We start from the raw sequence: 18,437 nt of genomic DNA, 5'->3' as shown, positions 1-18,437 counted from the left end.
GGACAAAACTATACAAGGGCACTTCAAAAAGTTTGTGAAAAAACAGAATCAAAAGATAATATGCATCTTTTTTTTTTTGATAATATGCATCTTTTCATGAACTTTTTGATGTACCCTCATAACTCCTGTGGTTTGCTTTGAAGCACTTATTAAAATAAGCCATTATTAAATATTGCCTCTGCAGTTAATGGAGTGATGATTAAGGCTTGATCTAAAACAAAAAACATTTGCTTCAGATTTTTAAAATATCAGCTTCCAACTAAGTTGATTATGACTAAAGTTTTCTAGTTTGCAAAAACTTCTCTAATTTTGACCTTACCTTAGAAATGTTTTTGTTTGCTTTGGATAATTGCTCTTAAGAGACTTTTCCACCTAAAATACTATCAATCATACACTACTTGAATAAACGACGAAGGGTTTTGTGTCCTCGAGGCTTTTATGACTCTGCCAGTACTTGCTACGCTGCTTTTATAGCTGCGGGATTCTGTGAGCCTCCACCTTGAGACACATGCACACTCCCTGCCGTTCATTAGTGTCTGGGAGAATCAACCTCCCAACCTCTGCAGGGGTAGCAGAGAAAAGCCACAACACAAAAACTAAAGGGTCAGTCAAGCCAGGACTCTTTAGTGGCTGCATAAATGGCTTCTGTCTTCCCTTTCCTGCGTGGGCCTGGCTCTCTGGGCTGGGACATGTCTGCTCTGGGGCACTTGCTGCACACCAAGGGAAGAACAAAGATAGCATCACAGATCTGTGTGATGATCTTGGCAGCACTCTTATTTCTTCATAATTGCACTGTTCCTGACAGCTTCTTTTTCCTGTCTTCTGCCAGGGCACCCTCTGCCTTCTGCCTTATAACTGAGGTCTGGCAGAATAAAGATTACCCCACCAATCTGGAGAATGTGGCCCCAAACTAACTGCATATTGTAACAGAATTGCTTACAAAAAAAGGGAGGCAATTCCACAGTAAACTTTTGCAAGCTGTTGTGTTTTCTCTTGCAGTTTTTCTACTTCTTTTCCTTTTGGGTAATAAAAAGCAAAAATTGAGTGGGGGGAGAGAAAGGAAGGCAAATGTTACTACATTGTCATTTTTCTGTTAAGTCCACAAACAAACATCTTGTATGTGCTAATCCTTCTGCCAGAGTACAAAAATTAAAGGCATTAGTGAATGCTAGTTTAATTTTGTGGTTTTTAGTTCGCAAGTGACCAACAGTTATTCTTCAGGGAGGACATTTTCTTATTTCCTTCATTTATTCGTCAACTTTGGGAAATACTTATTTCCTCAGTGGCTCACACAAAAACAGGAGGAAGCTGAGGCTTGGGGAGAGCTAGTCTGAGCCATCCCACCCTGGTCTCAATTTCAGAGGTGGACACTGGCTTGTCCACACTTGCCCAGGGCACTTTTATTTCTTTTTTCTTTTTTTTTTTTTTAAAAAAAGATGACCGGTAAGGGGATCTTAACCCTTGACTTGGTGTTGTCAGCACCACGCTCAGCCAGTGAGCGAACCGGCCATCCCTATGTGGGATCCGAACCCGGGGCCTTGGTGTTATCAGCACCGCACTCTACCGAGTGAGCCACGGGCCGGCCCAGGGCACTTTTATTTCTGCAAGTCATCTGTGGAGGTTTCCTTAAAACGTGTGTTGGGAAAATAGAGTAGTTTGGTCAGGGCCCTCGCCTCAGATCCATTTGGATGTGGTTTTAGCACATCCTTTGTAAGCAAATTGTGTGTGTGTGTGCGTGTGTGTAGTTAGTGTGCGTGCACGCCAATGTGTCTTTTTAGTTTTGTTGCTATTCTTGTTTTCTTCAGAGAAGGAGTTTAGTGAAGCAGGCGGGCAGGCATCTGCCTAGGGCATCCACCTGGCGCAGGCAAGCTTTCCAACCTACAGCTTCCAAAGACCTTTTGGCCAGTTACCTAGCTCATAGACCTGCGTGAAGGGGTCTGGTGACCCAGCCTGGCATGTGAAGGGTTTGTGACCCAGTCTGTGAACGAGCTTGAGGGGTCTGGGAGCTCCAGACCCAGCCTTAGCTCAACAATCAGCCCAGTTAGTGCAGGATTACCAGCAGGTAAAAGAGCCCAACAACTGGCATGGTCTAGTAGCTTTATAATTGGCGTCATGAACAGGATTAAGAGCTAGACAATTGGCACTGAGAGCAGGATTCTGACATTTGCCGTAGTGCCACAATGTGCATGATCTATCTTTTTGCTTGTTGGAACAAAGCAAACCATATTTCAGTGTTTGTTGCTTTGGCTCCCTTACATAATTTTCACTACTTTTGTTTATAAGAGTGAAGCACTTTGCTGTATCACCTAGAACCTAATCTAATAAGAAGTAGTAAAACACACTTGTCCAGAAGCCAGTACCAGTTTTGATGCTAGTTTTTAATTAGCCTGAGCATTTAAGATGCGGTGCTTCTGTAGTCCCTCCTGGCTAAGCCCAGCAAGTTTAGTAACTTTCTTCACCCTTAGAGTAGCCTCTGGGTCTGTACTCCATCCTCATTTCCACTGACCCACTCTGGAAGGTAGTTTCCCAGTTTCCAGTCTGCTCACCTGGGTGAGAGTCCCTGGGAAAGGAAAGAATAAATGTGGCTTTTTGCCAGAGACCTTCACTCTCCACCCCACCCTCAGAGCTTTACATCTTCAGAATAATACACAATGAACCAGTTGTGTTCTGGGCTCTCTGAGTGGGAGTAAAATGAATGGCCCTGGTGAGATGGAGGCTGCTGTTGGCAGATTCATTCTGTAAATCAACATAAACAGCAGGTTTTTGCTCGGGGCTTAATTTCTCAGCAGGAAATCAGCATAGGGAAACTTCAGTCTGCTTCTCTGACGGTTTAGCAGATCTTTGCCAGTTCTGCAGTAAAATTGCCCCGGAGCAAGAGCTTAAAAATGTTGAAAAACCACTCTTCACCCAGCCCCCCCAGAATGCCATTACCCACGGGCTGTGGTTCTGATACCCTGGACCCTAAATTCAGAGATGGGAGGCTACTTGCGTGCCCTGGTGCTATGGAATTAACCTTGGGAATGACTTTGGCCCTGTTACAAAGCAGCAGGAGAGGCTTCAGTAGGTAATGCTGCCTGCTGTCATCACTGTAAGCATGCTGGCTTTGTGGGGTTTTTTGGTTTTCTTGATTTTTGTGGGGAGCTGTCTCTTGTCTTTGGGTCTGTAAGGAAAGTGAGATGCTGGAAGGACTTTTTAATAGGCTGTGGCTGGGGCGTCTTCCCTGACTTTAAAAGGCAGTGAGTGGGAGGGGAGAGCCAGCAGGTCTTCGACATGGCCAGCAGCATCTGCAGTCTACCCCATCTCCACTCACCATAAAACTGCCTTGCTACAGGCTGGGCAGGCACAGTAATTCCATGGTATCTGTTGGCCAGGGATTTGGAGCCCTAAAGCAAGGTATTTCCACGTCCTTCATTTGGTTGAAATAGGTTGGGGTATGTGAATCTCAGCTCTGTTTTCTGCAGGGAGGGGCTCCAATTGTAGGCTCTGGGCATGGTTGGAGGAGAGTGGGCCCTGGGTCGGTCACAAGTCACAGAATTCAGAAACAATCCTTGACATTTTAGAATGACAGATTCAGGACAGCAGTTCATTATTCCTTTAGTAGTAAAGGAAACTCCTTACCCAGGGGGTTTATAGGCAGAAAATGCACAAAAGACACATGAGACCAAGGAAATTCATGGATTGTAGCTCTGTGGAAGTTAAGAGAAAAAAGATCGTTCACTTCTGTTTATATTTAACATTTTAATTTTCTTTTCTTTTTCACATTTTAGGGGGTCCACCACATGCAGAAAAATGTCTTCTAAAACTAAATCCTCCAGCATAATTGGATCCAGTTCCTCTTTCAGTGATTCTCAAGCAACACCAGGAGCCAGTAGAAGATTGGGGATTATGGCTCCACCAAAGCCTATAAATAGACCGTTTCTTAAGCCTTCGTATGCATTTTCATAACAACCAGATCTCAGCATACACAGATCTTTCCTTCTTGTCAGCATCTGACCATCTGTGAATGTAAAGCTGTTAGTCTTGCTATACCCCTTGAAATTTTTACTTGTATCTATTAATATTTAAATAAATGCATGAGGGTGATAGTTCTTATTTTTAAAATAAACATTTTCTTTTGAATAAGCGTGTTTTGATGCCACTGCAAGTGTTGTGGCCGTTGTTTCTCAGAATGTCTGAAGCAGCAGCTGAATCATCTCAGTGAGAGAAATTCTATGCATAACATGAGACCCAGAAGCCAAAGGAAAAGACACACATGGGACACTGTGAAACTGTAAAACTTTTTGTGTAAGACAACAGGAACAAAATTAAAAGAAAAATGACAGAAAATTGGGCCGGCCCGGTGGCGCACTGGATAGTGCGCTGCTTGGGAAGCGCAGCGGCGCTCCCGTCCGAGGGTTCGGATCCGCATACAGACCGGTTCCCGCTCACTGGCTGAGCGAGGCGCGGGAGCAACACCGAGGTTTGCAATCCCGTTGCCGGTCCCTGGTCCGGTACGGGGGCAACACTGAGGGTTGCGATCCGTTGCCGGACACGGAAAAAAGACAAAAGACAAAAAAAAAAAAAAAATGTATTATGAAGGATTAATGTCTGTAATATACGGAGTAGACAAATGAACAAAGGATGTAAACAGGTGGTCTCAGAGGAAGAGACGCAGACGGCCCACACGGGCTGGCCGGTTAGCTCAGTTGGTTAGAGTGCAGCCTTGTAACAAATGGCCCAGAAATGTGTGGAAAATGCTCGTTCTCTCTAATTAAAAATAGAAATTGAAACCATGAGATGCCAGTCTTTTGCATATTAAATTGTTAACACTGAGTAATATTCCAATATCTGGTCAACAAGAGAATGGTCAAACAGATTCTGTGGAGAGAATGTATTAATTCTTGATGTAGTCCTTTAGTATTAGGGTGGCCTTATTTTTTTTTTTTTTTTTTTTTTGACCGGTAAGGGGATCGCAACCCTCGGCATGGTGTGGTCCGCACCACGCTCAGCCAATGAGCGCACCGGCCATCCCTATATAGGATCCGAACCCACGGCCTCGGTGCTCCCAGCACCACACTCTCCTGAGTGGGCCACGGGGCCGGCCCAAGGGTGGTCTTATTTTTGAAGATCCTCCATGATAGGCTGGTTGGTCAGAAAAACTCCTTCCAGCAGCTCAGCCTCCTGGGAATTCGGCCTGCATCTACACAAGACAACCCAGGAGGGCAGAAGCAGGTGAACTTACCCTGAATCAAAGCCAAAGACAGATGTGGTGACAGCAAAGCTGCTCTGGGCTGTGTCCCCCATCAGGGCCCTCCGTGAGCACAGAAGTCCCCACCACCTGGGTAGGAGATGGGACAACCCCACCAGGGAGTTCTAGCCCGGGGTCTGTCACTGCCCACCTCCATAGGTACAGGAAGGCCCAACTCTCCCACCGTCGCCATCCCCTCTGGAGGGCACAGGACAGATTGGAATCTGATTGTCCAGCGGTATACACGCCCTCCCCAGGCCCTCACACCCTGGAGAGCTGACAGGTCCTTGCTCACCTCCAGGGGCAGGGAACCCGCTACCTATCAGGAAGAGAACAAACATCAAGAGCCCACTCGGTGCCAAGAACTTAACATAATTCACTTTTAATCCCAATGGCCTGGGAAACAGGCACATGATATTAACCTTTTCTGTGCAGAAGCCAGAATTCAGAGAGCTTATGTAACTTGCCTAAATCCACGCAGCTAGGAAGTGGTAGTAAATAGGGTAACACTTTCCAGTTTGCCCTGAAGACACCCAGTTTACAAATGTCCTTGTGTGATAATTAACACAGCTCTCTTTCATTCTAAAAAGTGCTCCAATTTGGACAATAAATTATGTGGAATTGAGGTCTGTGCTCTCAAGAATCTGTGCTCTTTCCATGGACAATCCACCATCTCCCAGCCCATTGTTGCATCAAAAGTCTCAGGGGCCACCTGCTATCATCCTGCTACAGTCTCCAGGGACAGAGGCTGCAGAATTATCAGCGAGCACAGCTGAGCTGCAGTTTTTCTCTAGAAGAGGAAGCGGAGGCTGTGGTCCAGGCCCCTTGCTCTTCTTGAGAAACAGCTTCCTCTCCCCATCTTACAGTCTGGAGTTGCTCCAAGCCCTCAAGGCCCGCCCTGTCCTTGGGAGGTTCCCAGAGTCCCAGCTCTGGCTCTTTCTCTAGCTCTGAGCAGCTGCCTGGGTGGGGGAGCAGGCAGGCAGCAGCCATGGACCTTACCCAGCCCTGGGCTCCTACCCTGGCAGAGGCCTCTGGGCGGAGAAACAATGGCCTATGGGTCCTCTGTAGTGGCTCGAGTGGGATCCCTAAGTGGCTCCAGCAGCTTCTCCCTCAGCGTAGCTGCCACATCCCCTGTACGGCCTCCTTGCAGCCAGGGTTAGGAACAGCAGGCTGGTGGGGTGCACCAGGGGACCCCAGCCCTGCCCAAACCCTGCGAGGTGCTCCAGTCTGTGAACTCAGTTCCTGGTTGCTGAGTCGGGGCTCAACTTCTGCAGCTGTACAGGGCAGTCCCAAAGCTGCAAGGACTGGCACCTTTGGCCTTCAGAAAACTGCTTTCTGAAAAGCACTCACTCTCCTCTTCTTCCCAACCCCAGAAAGGCTTTCCTCAGCCAGACCCGCATTCCCCGCTGGCAGGAGCAGAAAGAGGGAGGCAGAAAGCCCCACAGTGGTTGGGGTGGGCTGCGGGTCCTTTTCTGGTCACTGCTGGGAAGACAGAGGCCAGGACAAGAGGGTAGACAGGAACCGGAACTTGAGTCCGCAGTGCCCCATGTAGGTCAAGGGACCCCTGAGCAGGGCCTGAAGCTGGCTTCCTGCGGCCAGCCAGGTGTGAAGGACAGGGCCTTGTTATCACAGCTCCACTGCATGGTTCCACGACTCCACAGAGGGTTCGGTGACCATTGGGAGGGTGCCAGGATGGCACTCACAGCCCCTATACTTAGGTCTACTCAGGATGTGGGAGTCACCCCAGAGTGCCTCTGTCCCCTTGGGTCCCACACAGGGCCCATCACACACGCCACAGGCGTCAGCCTGTCCTGGCTGCATCTACTCAGTCCCTGCCAGGAGCCACCAGGCCTGGTGAAGGGCAGGCCTTGGCCCTCCTCCCAGGCCTGGCGTGGAGCAGAGCACGCAAGTGGGGCAGAACCCGAGCGGTGACCCTTGGCGTGGGAGGCAAGGGTGGTGCACTGGGAACTCCTGACCCAGGGGCTGCTCACTGCGTTTGAGAAGGGTCTGAAGAGCCTCTATTAACAGAGTGTCAAATCCCAGCCCGGAAGGACACCGAGAAGCACAGAAACTTATGGCCAGAGTCCTGCTCAGCCCCACACCCTTGGGCCTCTTCCCCCCAGGAGGGCCTTGAGCCTGCCATGACTCAGGGAGGCAGGAACCCGGCTAACCTCAAAGATGAGCCTCAGTGTCTGTGGCAGCCTTGGTAAACAGCTGGAGGTTACAGTCAGCACCAGAGAGAAGTCTGCCCCTGCAAGCCCCAGTAGAGACACCTCTCCTGCATGGCTCTATGTGCACAAGGTCGGGGACCTGGATGTCCATCTTCACTTTGTGGCCAGCTGAGGGCCAGCGCAGAGTCAGCATGACCCTGCCCCTTCCTCAGCAGCCGAGCAGCCTCTCTGAGCCTCAGTGTCTCATCTGCATGATAAACATAACACCTGATCCCTGCCTCTCAAGGCAGTCGTAGGCATCCTTTCAGTCAGATATTCTACGTTGGTCAGAGCACAGAGCTCCAAGAATTGCCCTGGCCCTCGGCAAGGTCACAGGCAGTGAGGGAAAGCACCCTTGGAGAAGAAGGAGGACAGAAACAGTGTTGGAGTGTGAGGGGATGGGGGGGGGGCAGCAACACCGCCCCAGGGCCTCCCAGGCTGGCTGGGGAGGACCCAGGCCTGGGGGAGGGTGCACAGGAGGCTAGAGCACAGAAGGGACACAGAGCCCACCAGCCAGGAGCCCACTTCCTGAGCACATAGCAACCCTTCCCAGCTCAGCCACCCTCCTCACTTTAAGGAGGCGAATGCCCTGGTCTGGGTCACCTGCCTGGGTGACCACCAGGGGAGCAAGGCAGGGCCTCCAGCCCAGGGAAAGGGTGCTAACAGGGAGGTGGAACCAAGACCACCTGTGAGACCCCTCACCCCACAGGTCCTGCCATTCCCTCCATAGTCCTCAGCTTAGGTCTATACCTTTGCGCCAGATCTGGGTCCTGGCCTGGGGGACCTGGCACACAGCGGGTGCCTAATAATGGATTGTTGCATGGATGGGTGGATGGATGGATGGATGAGTGGGTGAAGGGGGCTGCTGTGAAGGTATCTGCCCAGACTACCCTCCTATGGGAGGATAGAATAGGAGGATGGGGACAGGGGCTTCTGGTCCCCTAGACCTTAGACTCCTCCGGCCTGACTGGCCATGTCAGGCCTGTGGGGGACAGTGACACAGGTCATGGAAGGCTTCCTCCCTCACCACTTCTGCTGGCTTCACCAAGACAAGTGAAGTTGCAGTTGGCCTGAGTGTTCACTTAGATTTTCTTTTTTTGTGTGCATTGATATTTTTGGCTAGTTGGTGTTTTATTTGTTTTTAAATAGCAAGCCAGCTCCCCCATTTATTGATTTGAAGCTCTATGGTGTATCATGTGCTAAGAGTTTTACAATCACCAGCACCTGCTGTCAGCTCCCTTTTCTGTCCTATGCATCTGGACTCACTTGCATGTGGGGAAGGCTTTTATGAGGAGCAAGAGGCATGCAGGGATTGGGAGTTTAAAGTCACTAGATCCTACTTGTGCAGGCTTCAACCCAGCTGAGAGGGCAGGGTCCTAGGGCAGTGGTTCTCAAACTTGCTTTAGCACCAGTCACCTGGAGGGCTGGTTAAAACACAGTTTCTGATTCTGGAGTCTAAGGTGAGGCCTGGGGGGTCTGCATTTCTGACAAGCTTCCTCATGGTGCTGATGTTGCTGGTCCCAGGGCCATATTTTGGGAACCACTGCCCTCAGGCAGAGGAAAGGATACCAGGGGTCAGTCCTCAGGGTGAATACAAATCTCAGCTGCTGGTAATTTTAGCTTTGTGGCTGTGATCAAGGCATTCTCCTTTCATCCTGGGTTTCCCATCTGTAAAAATGGGAGTGTGCAACTCCACAATGTCTATTACCACCATCATCAACACGGGACAAGCCTGTAAAGCAAGGTGGGCTGGGACCCCTCGGAGGGTGTTAAGAATGTGGAGCAGAACAGTGGAACAGCCTTGCACAGGGCGGGGGCGTGGGGGGTAGCCATTTCAGGAAAGGGACTTGTCTTAGGAGAGAGCCAGGTCTCTAAAGTCCCTCCCAGCACCAAAGTCTATCTTCAAGAGAGGCTCAGAACTTAGAGACTCAGCAACAGGGAAGCAAGCAGCAGAAACACCATTCCCAGAAGGCATTTTGCAAAGTGTACTGGAGGCAAAGGAAACTTCCTTAAAAATGGTGGAAATGAGCGTAAGCTGACATTTCCCAGGCCTTGCTGGCCTGTGGGGTCAAATGAGGTCACATTACCACCCAAATCTGCCTGACATCAGAGTTCTGTCTCCCTCTGGGGCCAGGCAAATGCCACTTCATGATACGGTCTGTTGAGGACTCCTAGACAGGAGCCTTTGGCACCAATGTGATGGAATCTTTCTAGAAAAATGGGATTTCTTTCTTTTTTTTTTTTTCAAAGATGACCAGTAAGGGGATCTTGACTCTTTACTTGGTGTTGTCAGCACCACACTCTCCCAAGTGAGCCAACCGGCCATCCCTATGTGGGATCCGAACCCGCGGCCTTGGTGTTATCAGCACCGCACTCTCCCAAGTGAGCCACGGGTCGGCCTGGAAAATGGGATTTCAGTGTTTGCTTACAGCCCACTCTCTTGCCTAGGCCCCCACAGGATCCAGCCGCCTGAGCCAGGAACACACTCAAGTCTCAGAACAGGACAGGGACCAGCCTCACCTACCAATTTCAAATGGTCCTGGAGTCAGATTGCTGGGGAGTGAAGCCAATTTTACCACTTACTGTGTGACCCTGAGTAGGTTACTTAACTTCTCTGTGCCTCAGAGAAATCATAACAGCATTGGCCTGTGGGACTGACTGTGACGAGGACTAACAAGACAGGGCATGCTCAGCACACAGGGTGGTGCCCGGCACTCACTGAACGTGAGCTGTGCTGATCACCACACAGCATATGCCCACATGGTATGTATTTGTTGTTTGCTGTCTATATTTGTGCAGAAGTTGACTGGCAAATAAACTGGAGATAGTTCTCGCTCAATGGGTTCAGCCATTCTCAACTTAATCCTTTCATGAAATCACTCTCAAGAAAAGAAGCCTCCTTCAGTCATGGCCACGCCCAGCTGTCCAACCATCAGAAGAGTCCAGATTCTGGAATTCTGGAGATTGGCAGAACAGGTAGCCAGCACCCCTAACATAGGAGATCTCAATCCAGATTCTAGAAACCTCTGGAAGATCCAGGATGAACGTCAGAGGGTATATAAACCCCTCAATTGTATGTACTATTCCTGTGTGCCTGCAGATTTCTGGGAGAGGAACCATGACTTTTATCAAATTGTCAAAGGGGCCAGAAGCCCCCAAAAGGTTAAGAGACCCTGCCTCAGAGAAGCTGAGGAAGGCTCCAACAAGTGTCCTGGACATTCCCAGGGACACATGGGTCCTCCCTGAGTACAGGATGGTTGCTATGAAGAGATGAGAAACCCATGAATATGGGTGACACATTCAAGGTCTGCTTGGGAAGCAGCTGGCGGCCGGGCACTGCGCCTCCTGCCCTGGTGCTCTTGTGTCTAGTGGGGTCATAACAGTGGCTGCCACAGGGCTGCTGAGAGCCTGCAGCACACAAGCGGGCTTCACTTACCTCCCGCGTGCGGCGAGCGCTGCGCAGGCTGCGGCTGCAGCCACGATTCACACACTCCCCCGACACACCCGGGGGACCAGGGGAGGGCCACTGTCAGCCCCTCCTTTGGTAAGTGCTGTGCAAACAGAAGGCTGGAACTGAACAACAGAGGGGACTCTGGGGACAGGTGGAAGGTGGGAGAGGAGAAAGAGGGAAAATTTAGCAAGGAAAGATCAGAAATGTCCCAGAGAGAAATTAAATCGCAGCTCCATGGAGAACAGTGAGATTCCTTTCCCCTATCTCCTCACAAGAAAAGTCCCATAAAAACATTTGTTACCTGTGGAACAGATCTATTTTGAGCTCAACAGCTCTGTTACTGAGTTCCTGTGCTTACCAAGAGTCTGGCCCTGTTCCAGCCCTTCACGTGAGTTAATCCTCACAACAACCGTGCAGGAAGGGTCCTATAGGCTTCCCCTTCTCACCCTGAGGCAGCTGAATCACCAGGGCCAAGAAATGAGTGAGGGGTGAGCCTGGGACTCTACTCAGGCTGCCTGATATCAACAGGCTGACCCCACTCGGTCCCTTCAAGGTGGGCAGGATAAAAACAGAGCAGGACGCCTCATCCCAACTGCTTTTAAGGGTCCCAGCTGGAGAGTCAAGGTTTGCCACCCAGTCATGGCCCAAATTGCTCTGGCAGCTCCTTACCCTGGTAGATGAGGGTCCCTCCCAGGAAAGCCTGACTCAACCCCATCTCCAGCCCTAACCCCAGATCTCCCCACTTTTCCAATGCTGCTTCCTCACCTGGATCGCTCAACCAGCTGCCTGGCCCAAGGTCATCGCCAGGCCTTCAGCTCCTGCTTGGAGCACTGCTGCCAGGACGGTGGGTGAGGGGTGGGGACAGGGATGAGAGGAGGTGGGCCACTCCTCCTGGGAGGGCTGGGATTGGTAGTGGGCCTCCTGGACTGGACTCCCTCCCCTCATTGCCAAGTGCCCCAGGGGAAGGCCACAACCATTGCCTCTGTGAGGCCCAGAAATGGGAATGGAGCGCCTCGTGCCATGGACAAAGGCCTTCCTGTTCTCAGCGGTAGGCCACCCTGATCTCAGGCCTCAGATCTGAAATCAGCATTTCCAGTTCTTCAAACCTGCCTGTTGCTGACTTGCTGTGTGACCGTGGGCAAGTCACTTCCTCTGCCTGGGCCTCGGAGGCCTCACCAATTGAATGGAGGCTGATGATCAAATTTGCTCACCACTTGGAAATTCCAAGACTGTCCAGTGCTCAGTGCCACGTGGATTTCCATAAGCAGAGCTACATTCCTTTCATTTGACTAAAATGCCAGCACTCCTGGTAGGTGACTGTGCAGTTTGCCACCCCAGGCCTGCACACCCACATCACCTTGGGTGGGGAGGGAGAGATCCTGCCCGGACCCACAGAATCCATTCACTGGGTGGGCAGGCCCTGGAGACTTGCACTTTGAAGAGGCTGCTGAGGAGGGGAGTTCTGACTTTAGAAGGCGGGGTGAGGGGAGAAGCAGACTCCCTACCCCAGTATCCGACAAAGTGAGTAACAACGACAAATTGTTTGCAAAAGGAACAAGCCCACAAACCAAGACAGACAACCTCCAGAGACAAGGCCTCCAGGGCCCTCCGTGCTCACCATACCTGGGCTGCGTCGGTGAGGGACTAGCACACACTCCTGGCTGGGCAGAAGGGGCCGGAGGGACGGGGTGTTTAAGGGATGGCAGGAAAGAGAAGACCCGCAGCCAGCAAGGGTGGCCGCAGTGGGGGCACGCTCCCCTCCCCACCTCTGCACGCTCAGGCTACCGAAAACAACACAGCCCCCAAAACTGTCCTTCCAAGGAGGAGACAGACTGGCCCCTGGGTCCTGGGTGAGAACAAGTAACAGTGAGCGAGATGAAGAGAACTCGCCCGGCGACCCACACGCAACTGCCAGGAAAGGGAAGGAAAGGACGCGAGGCCCCGGCTGAAAGGCCGAGGATCACGAGCAGCTTCCTGAAACCTGTAGCTTGGTGCTGGAGAAAAGTGGATGAGAAGATGAACTGGCTGTAAAAAGAGCACGAAGACTAACACCAAGGTCAAGGCTTCGGATCCCTGTACTGTCCAGCCGCAAAAAAAAAAAGAGCACAAAGAAGAGATGACAGCCACCAACCAGTAACACCAGGAGATGGAAGGAGCCTGCAAGGGGAGCGGACACCAAGTTAGGACGTGGTTCACGAGTCTGAAAAGCAAGTGAGCAGCACGGGAGAGAAAGCTGAAATAATTGCAAAGAGTTCCGAGAAAAGGGGCAAATAAAATAATTAGAGAAGGGCCGGCCAGTTAGCTCAGTTGGTTAGTTGTCATAACGGGGTTATAACACCGAGTTCAAGGGTTTGGATCCCTTGCACGGGCCCAGCCACCAAAGCAAAACAAAAGAACCATTAGAGAGACAGTGAACACTATGGAACCCAGATCTTGCAACTGGCGTCCCTGAAGTAGATTATCCAACAGCTGAAACCAAAGAATATTTGGAGAAATTCTCCCTGAAATGGAGGAAAAACCAACCGTACAGATTAAGAGGGCACAGTGACAGCAGGGGAGGGGACCGCGAATGATCAGCGTCAGAACATACTGGCTGAGTCATGAACTTTAAGGATAAAGAAGAAAACTCTTCAGGCACCCAGGAGAAAAAAAAATCATGTCAACAGCAAGGGGACAAAAAAATCAATCTGGCCTCAAATTTTTCCACAGCAACATTCAATGCCAGAAAATTAGTTGTGTGGAAAAGGGGAGCCCAAGAATATTACACCCAGGGAAGTTGTTCAGATTTACAGAAAACAAGGAAAAGGTCAGAGAAAATAGTACCCACGAGCCCTTCTTGGAAAAAAGACTAAAACTGCTCAGCACTGAAACCTAGCTAGCTGCTTAAAAGGGTACATTTTCTTAAAAGTAAAATCATGACTCTCACACCAATATAAAATGAACACATGTCAAAAATGTTGTTTAACTCATTAAATCATTAGGGAATAAGTAATATGTTACAACTGGTTCAAAAGAAAATTGGAACCACACACCCATATTCAGGCAAATAAGGAATGTAGAAATGGATTTACATATATATGCAAAACTGATCAATACCCACCCAGCAACGATCATTGCATTCCACTGGACATAATTCGTTTGCATTTCTATGGACAAGAAAATCATCTGCATTGCTGTGTTTTCTACAACTTAGATTTGCTGAAAGATACAGGTACCCTAAAGAGCTAGATAACCCAGAAAGGTGTATTACAGGACATCCTAGTAATATTTGACCGGGGAGAGGGACCCATTTCAAAGTCTTTTACAATTTTTTCTGATACAACCAAGAGATGACTCAACATGTAAAACTCAGGGACAAAATGTGGTTTAAAATAAAAAGTGGAATGGAATCTATTTAAATACAGGACTCAGACTAAATACTGGGAGAATTAAGGTTGCAAAACAGAAGAATATAAGTGTTATAAACTTTGATAAAGTAAAAATGTTAGCATCAAAACCAGGAGCTGTTAAAAAAAGGAAAAAAAAAGATTTTTTAAAGAAACAAAAAAAAAAGAGAAAAGAAACTCAGGAGCTGAGGTGGGCGAGGGAAGGAGGAGGAAGTGAAGGAAGCAGCCATCTCTCTCACCCCAAGAAATGACCAGCCCTGCTCAGAATGAAAATGTCCTTTCCCAAGACTCCGATCTCTTAATGGATTTCATAATCTTTTTTCTTACCCTTAGAGAAATCCATTATGAACTAATATCTCTTGTGGAAAGTAGAAGATTAAGCAATTTTTCTGTTGTTATTGTTAAACTCAAGTAAAGTGAAATACTTTTAGTTTAAAATAGAACGGGTATAGTACAAGTTCATCTTTTAAAATTATTTGGACCCATATTATCTTTCTCTCTACCTGTTACTCTTTTCTTTTTATTTATGTATTTATTTATTTATTTTAAAAGATGACCGGTAAGGGGATCTTAACCCTTGACTTGGTGTTATCAGCACCGCACTCTCCCGAGTGAGCCACGGGCCGGCCCTTTTTTTTTTTTTTTTTTTTTATAATTATTTCTTTTTTCTTTTTTTTTTTTCCTTCTTATCCCTCTTTATTTCTCTAAACTTCTTTGTGTGCATGTGACATTCACCAAACATTAACACGCAATGGTGAGCTGTATTAAGCGTCTACTCTGTGCCAGGCAGTTCTAGTTGCTGAGAATACAGAGAACAGCATAGATAAAACCCTTGCCCTCATGAAGCTGGCATTCTAGTGAGAGGGATTTATTTCCTTCTTTGTACTTTTCTGTGCTGCTTGTTTTGTTTTGTTGAGAATGAGCAAATGTCATTTTTATGAAAACAATAGCCATCACCTTGTTTCTCTCTCATGCGCACACACACACACTCCCAGAAGATTCTTCTGAATAGCAACATTAAGAATCACTACATTTTAAGCTGCACACGTCATTGACATTTCAGTGTCAATAAGGTTCTCAGGAAGACACTAGGAAGACCCAGAGTCTCTGGAGGCTCCAGCTACAGCTAAGACTCCCTGCCCACGCAGCCGAATTCTGGGAAGAGCTGAAAAGGGAAGCTGATTCCCCAGGGCATTCAGCCCTCTTGGAAGGAAGAACCATCTAGCTGCTGAGCCCCTCTTGCCAGAGGTGCTTGTCCCAGTCCCGGGACCCTCAGGACTCCAGCTGGATGTGCCTGGCCCCGACTCCTGCCCCGTCTATTGCAGCCTGAGCTGCCCTTGCCCACACCGCCTGGCCTTTGCACATGCTTCTTCCTCTTCCAGAGCCCCCTCCCTCCGCTCCTTCCTCAGCCCCAGGTTCTGAGGCCCCCTCCTCTGGAAGCCTTCGCTGACACCCCTCCCATCCACAGGTCAGACCCCTCCTTGCTGCTCCCACAGTCCCCTCCCTCGGCTGTGGCCCCGCATGGCTATTCCTCATCCCAGAGACCCAGAGCCCAGCGGGGCCTCATGCCCAGGAGGCCTCCGCCCACTGGGCGCCTCAGCCACGTTCCTGGCCCTCAATGACTCTGTTTCCTCATCTGAAAAAGAGACACGATAAGCTCCTTGATGGGAAAGAAGAAGATAATGCACGCAATGTTAGCTATCTTTAGTGGAAGGTTTGTCGAAAGAATGATGATGAGGCGTGAGCTTCAAGAGGAGAGAGAGGGGAAAAATGAAAGGGGAGGCTGGCAGCTGAGTCACTCAGTCGGAGCTGGTGCCGAGGATGCCAAGTTCAAGGGTTGAGGTTCCCACGCTGGCCAGCGCAGAAAAGAAAAGAAAGGAGAAATCATCGAGTCAGTAAGGGAAGAAAAGTGATAAAAAGATTCAATGGAAATAAAAAGCCTAACTTTCCTGGGAAAGCTGAGGGTCTGTGGGGGCCACGGGGCACTGTCAGACACCAGGGAGGATTCTGGACAGGGCTGGGACCCCCCTCCCCAGCCCCGATCTCTCTCAGCTCAGTCCCCCACGAGAGCCTGAGGAAGCGTCACCCCACACCGGCTCCCGTGGAGGTCCCCGCATCCTAGCCTGACAGCCCTGCAAGCTCACTGAGCACACGCAGCTCCAGGGCGAGCCCCCAGCACGCCCTGCCCACTTCTGCCACTGGTGGGTGAGCTGAGGTCACCCCCACCCCCAGCAGGGCCAGGTGAATCTCAGGGCAGGCGTGGGTGAGGGTGGAGGCTGTCTCCACGGTGTCGCCTGATGCGTTCTCCTCCCCATGTCAGGAAATAGTGGCATGAACTCTTTCCCTCTGGGGAGCGCCGTCTGTGGTGAGGGCAGCTCACAACACAGAGCGCTGGAGCCACTGCCCCTGCCCACAGAGCGATCACGGCATCTTCCCGGACCCCTGGCCCTGCCAATGGTCTACAACCCACCCCACCCCACCCCACCTCCACAGCTCCCACTGGGCAAAACTTAAGTCACCTTCACCTTTCTCAAACACCTACTCTGTGTACCAGGTGCTCGTCTCACCCATGAGGTAGGTAAATTGTCCCCATTTTACAGATGAGGAAACTGAGGCAGAGTGGAGGCCACACATCTGGGACTGGCAGGCACATCTGGCTCTGAAGCTTTCCATCTCGCATTCTCAGTCCTCTGCCCGCAGGATGTCCCCAGAAGAGGCACTTATGGCAGCCTCTAGGGGCATGGAATAGAGAAAGTGCACTCATAGTTGTGCAAGAGCTGCCCACTCCCATATGAGCACACTCCGGGGAACCTCAGCACTCTGAATCACCCATGCCCCGCTGTTGGACACACACGTTATTTCTAGTCTTTTGCTAAGACGAGCAGTGCTTCAAAACTACCCTGTCCTGCATCATTTTGTGTGGGTGTAAGTAAGATAAATTCTCTGGGGGCCAGGCTCCAGCAGGTCCCACGGTCAGGACTCTGGGCCTTATGCCAGCTCGGGGCACTTTCAAAGAAGTCCCCGCACCTAGGACTGACCCAAGCCCACACCAGAGCTAGCGGGTCCCCAAGAGGTGACTTCCCAGGAAGACTGCCCAGGAACCACCAGTGGGCTTTCTTATTGAGAGGTTTTTTTTCCCTTTGGCATAGGGCAGTGCTGGGCTGCAGCCGTGAGTGCAGAAGGTACCAAGCTGGCCTGGGCCGAGTGTTTGCTATGCAAATCAAAGGAGGAAGCAGAGCTAGGGAGTACAGGGGTTCCTGCTGGGCTCCCTGCCAGGGAAGAAGCTGATTTAGGAGCCCCCAGCCAGGCCCTGCAGGGGGCCTGGGGTTGCAGGGAAGGGCCAGGCGAATGGGTTCAGCTCGTGCCTCTGTCCCTCGGCTCCACCCCCTGCATTCTGGGAGTCCTCCAGAGTATCTGACGTGATGTGAGTCCCGACAGGTACTGTGATGGAATGGCCATTTTCTTCCCCCTCGCCAGTTCTGGCCCCTTAGCTGCAGGGAAGCCTCTGGGCCTCCTCTGGGCCCATAGCCCTTTGGGTGCCTCCTCCCAGCCCCAACCCCTCTGCATTGTATTGTCTCCTTAATGATGAGCCTCATGAGAGCAGATGTGTCTGGGTCACCATTGTCATCCCAGCACCCAGCACAGTGACTGGCACGTCATAGATGCCCAACGCCCATGCACCAGTGAATGCCCCTGACAGCACCACAACCACAGAGAGCCGGGGCAGTGACAAAGCAGGGCCTGTCCTTGGGCATGACGAGAAAGGGAGTTCCACCGTTAGCACTCCAGTGGAGGCCCCAGCAACAGAAGGACAAGAGGAAGGAGGAAGAGAAAGGACAGCCTTCCCACCGGAGCCTGAGGCTAACCCAGGCCTCGCACTCTAGGCCAGACTGGAAGAAGCCAAAGCCAGTTTCCTTCCAATGCTGCATGTATTCTGAGATAGAGAGTCCAGCTTCTTCTGCTTTTTTCTGAGCATTTCAGGAAATTTCCAGCTAATTGATTTAAGGGCTCTTGTGCCTAGGACTAGCAATTCTTTTTTTTTTTTTTTTTTTTTTTTTTTTTTTTTTTTTTTTTTTTTGGTCTTTTGTCTTTTTCCGTGTCCGGTAAAGGATTGCAACCCTCAGTGTTGCCCCCGTGCCGGCCCGGGGACCGGCAACGGGATC

The 18,437-nt window shown here is 50.3% G+C and overlaps 1 protein-coding gene across 1 annotated transcript in view; it reads left to right on the top strand.

The window, feature by feature from the left end:
* BLM (Bloom syndrome, RecQ helicase-like) overlaps window positions 1-4,775 on the top strand; it is an 88,295-nt gene extending 83,520 nt beyond the window's left edge. The window contains exons 22-23 of the mRNA XM_008565860.1: window positions 3,768-4,325; window positions 4,566-4,775. Of these exons, the coding sequence (XP_008564082.1) occupies window positions 3,768-3,945 (178 nt within the window). The 3' untranslated portion in view covers window positions 3,946-4,325; window positions 4,566-4,775. The remainder of the gene's footprint in view (window positions 1-3,767; window positions 4,326-4,565) is intronic.
* Window positions 4,776-18,437: the final 13,662 nt, after the last annotated feature.

This window comes from Galeopterus variegatus, unplaced genomic scaffold (genome assembly GCF_000696425.1).
Source record: "Galeopterus variegatus unplaced genomic scaffold, G_variegatus-3.0.2 Scaffold14, whole genome shotgun sequence".
In the NCBI taxonomy this organism is placed as follows: domain Eukaryota; kingdom Metazoa; phylum Chordata; class Mammalia; order Dermoptera; family Cynocephalidae; genus Galeopterus; species Galeopterus variegatus.
This window is presented reverse-complemented; position numbering and strand designations above follow the sequence as displayed.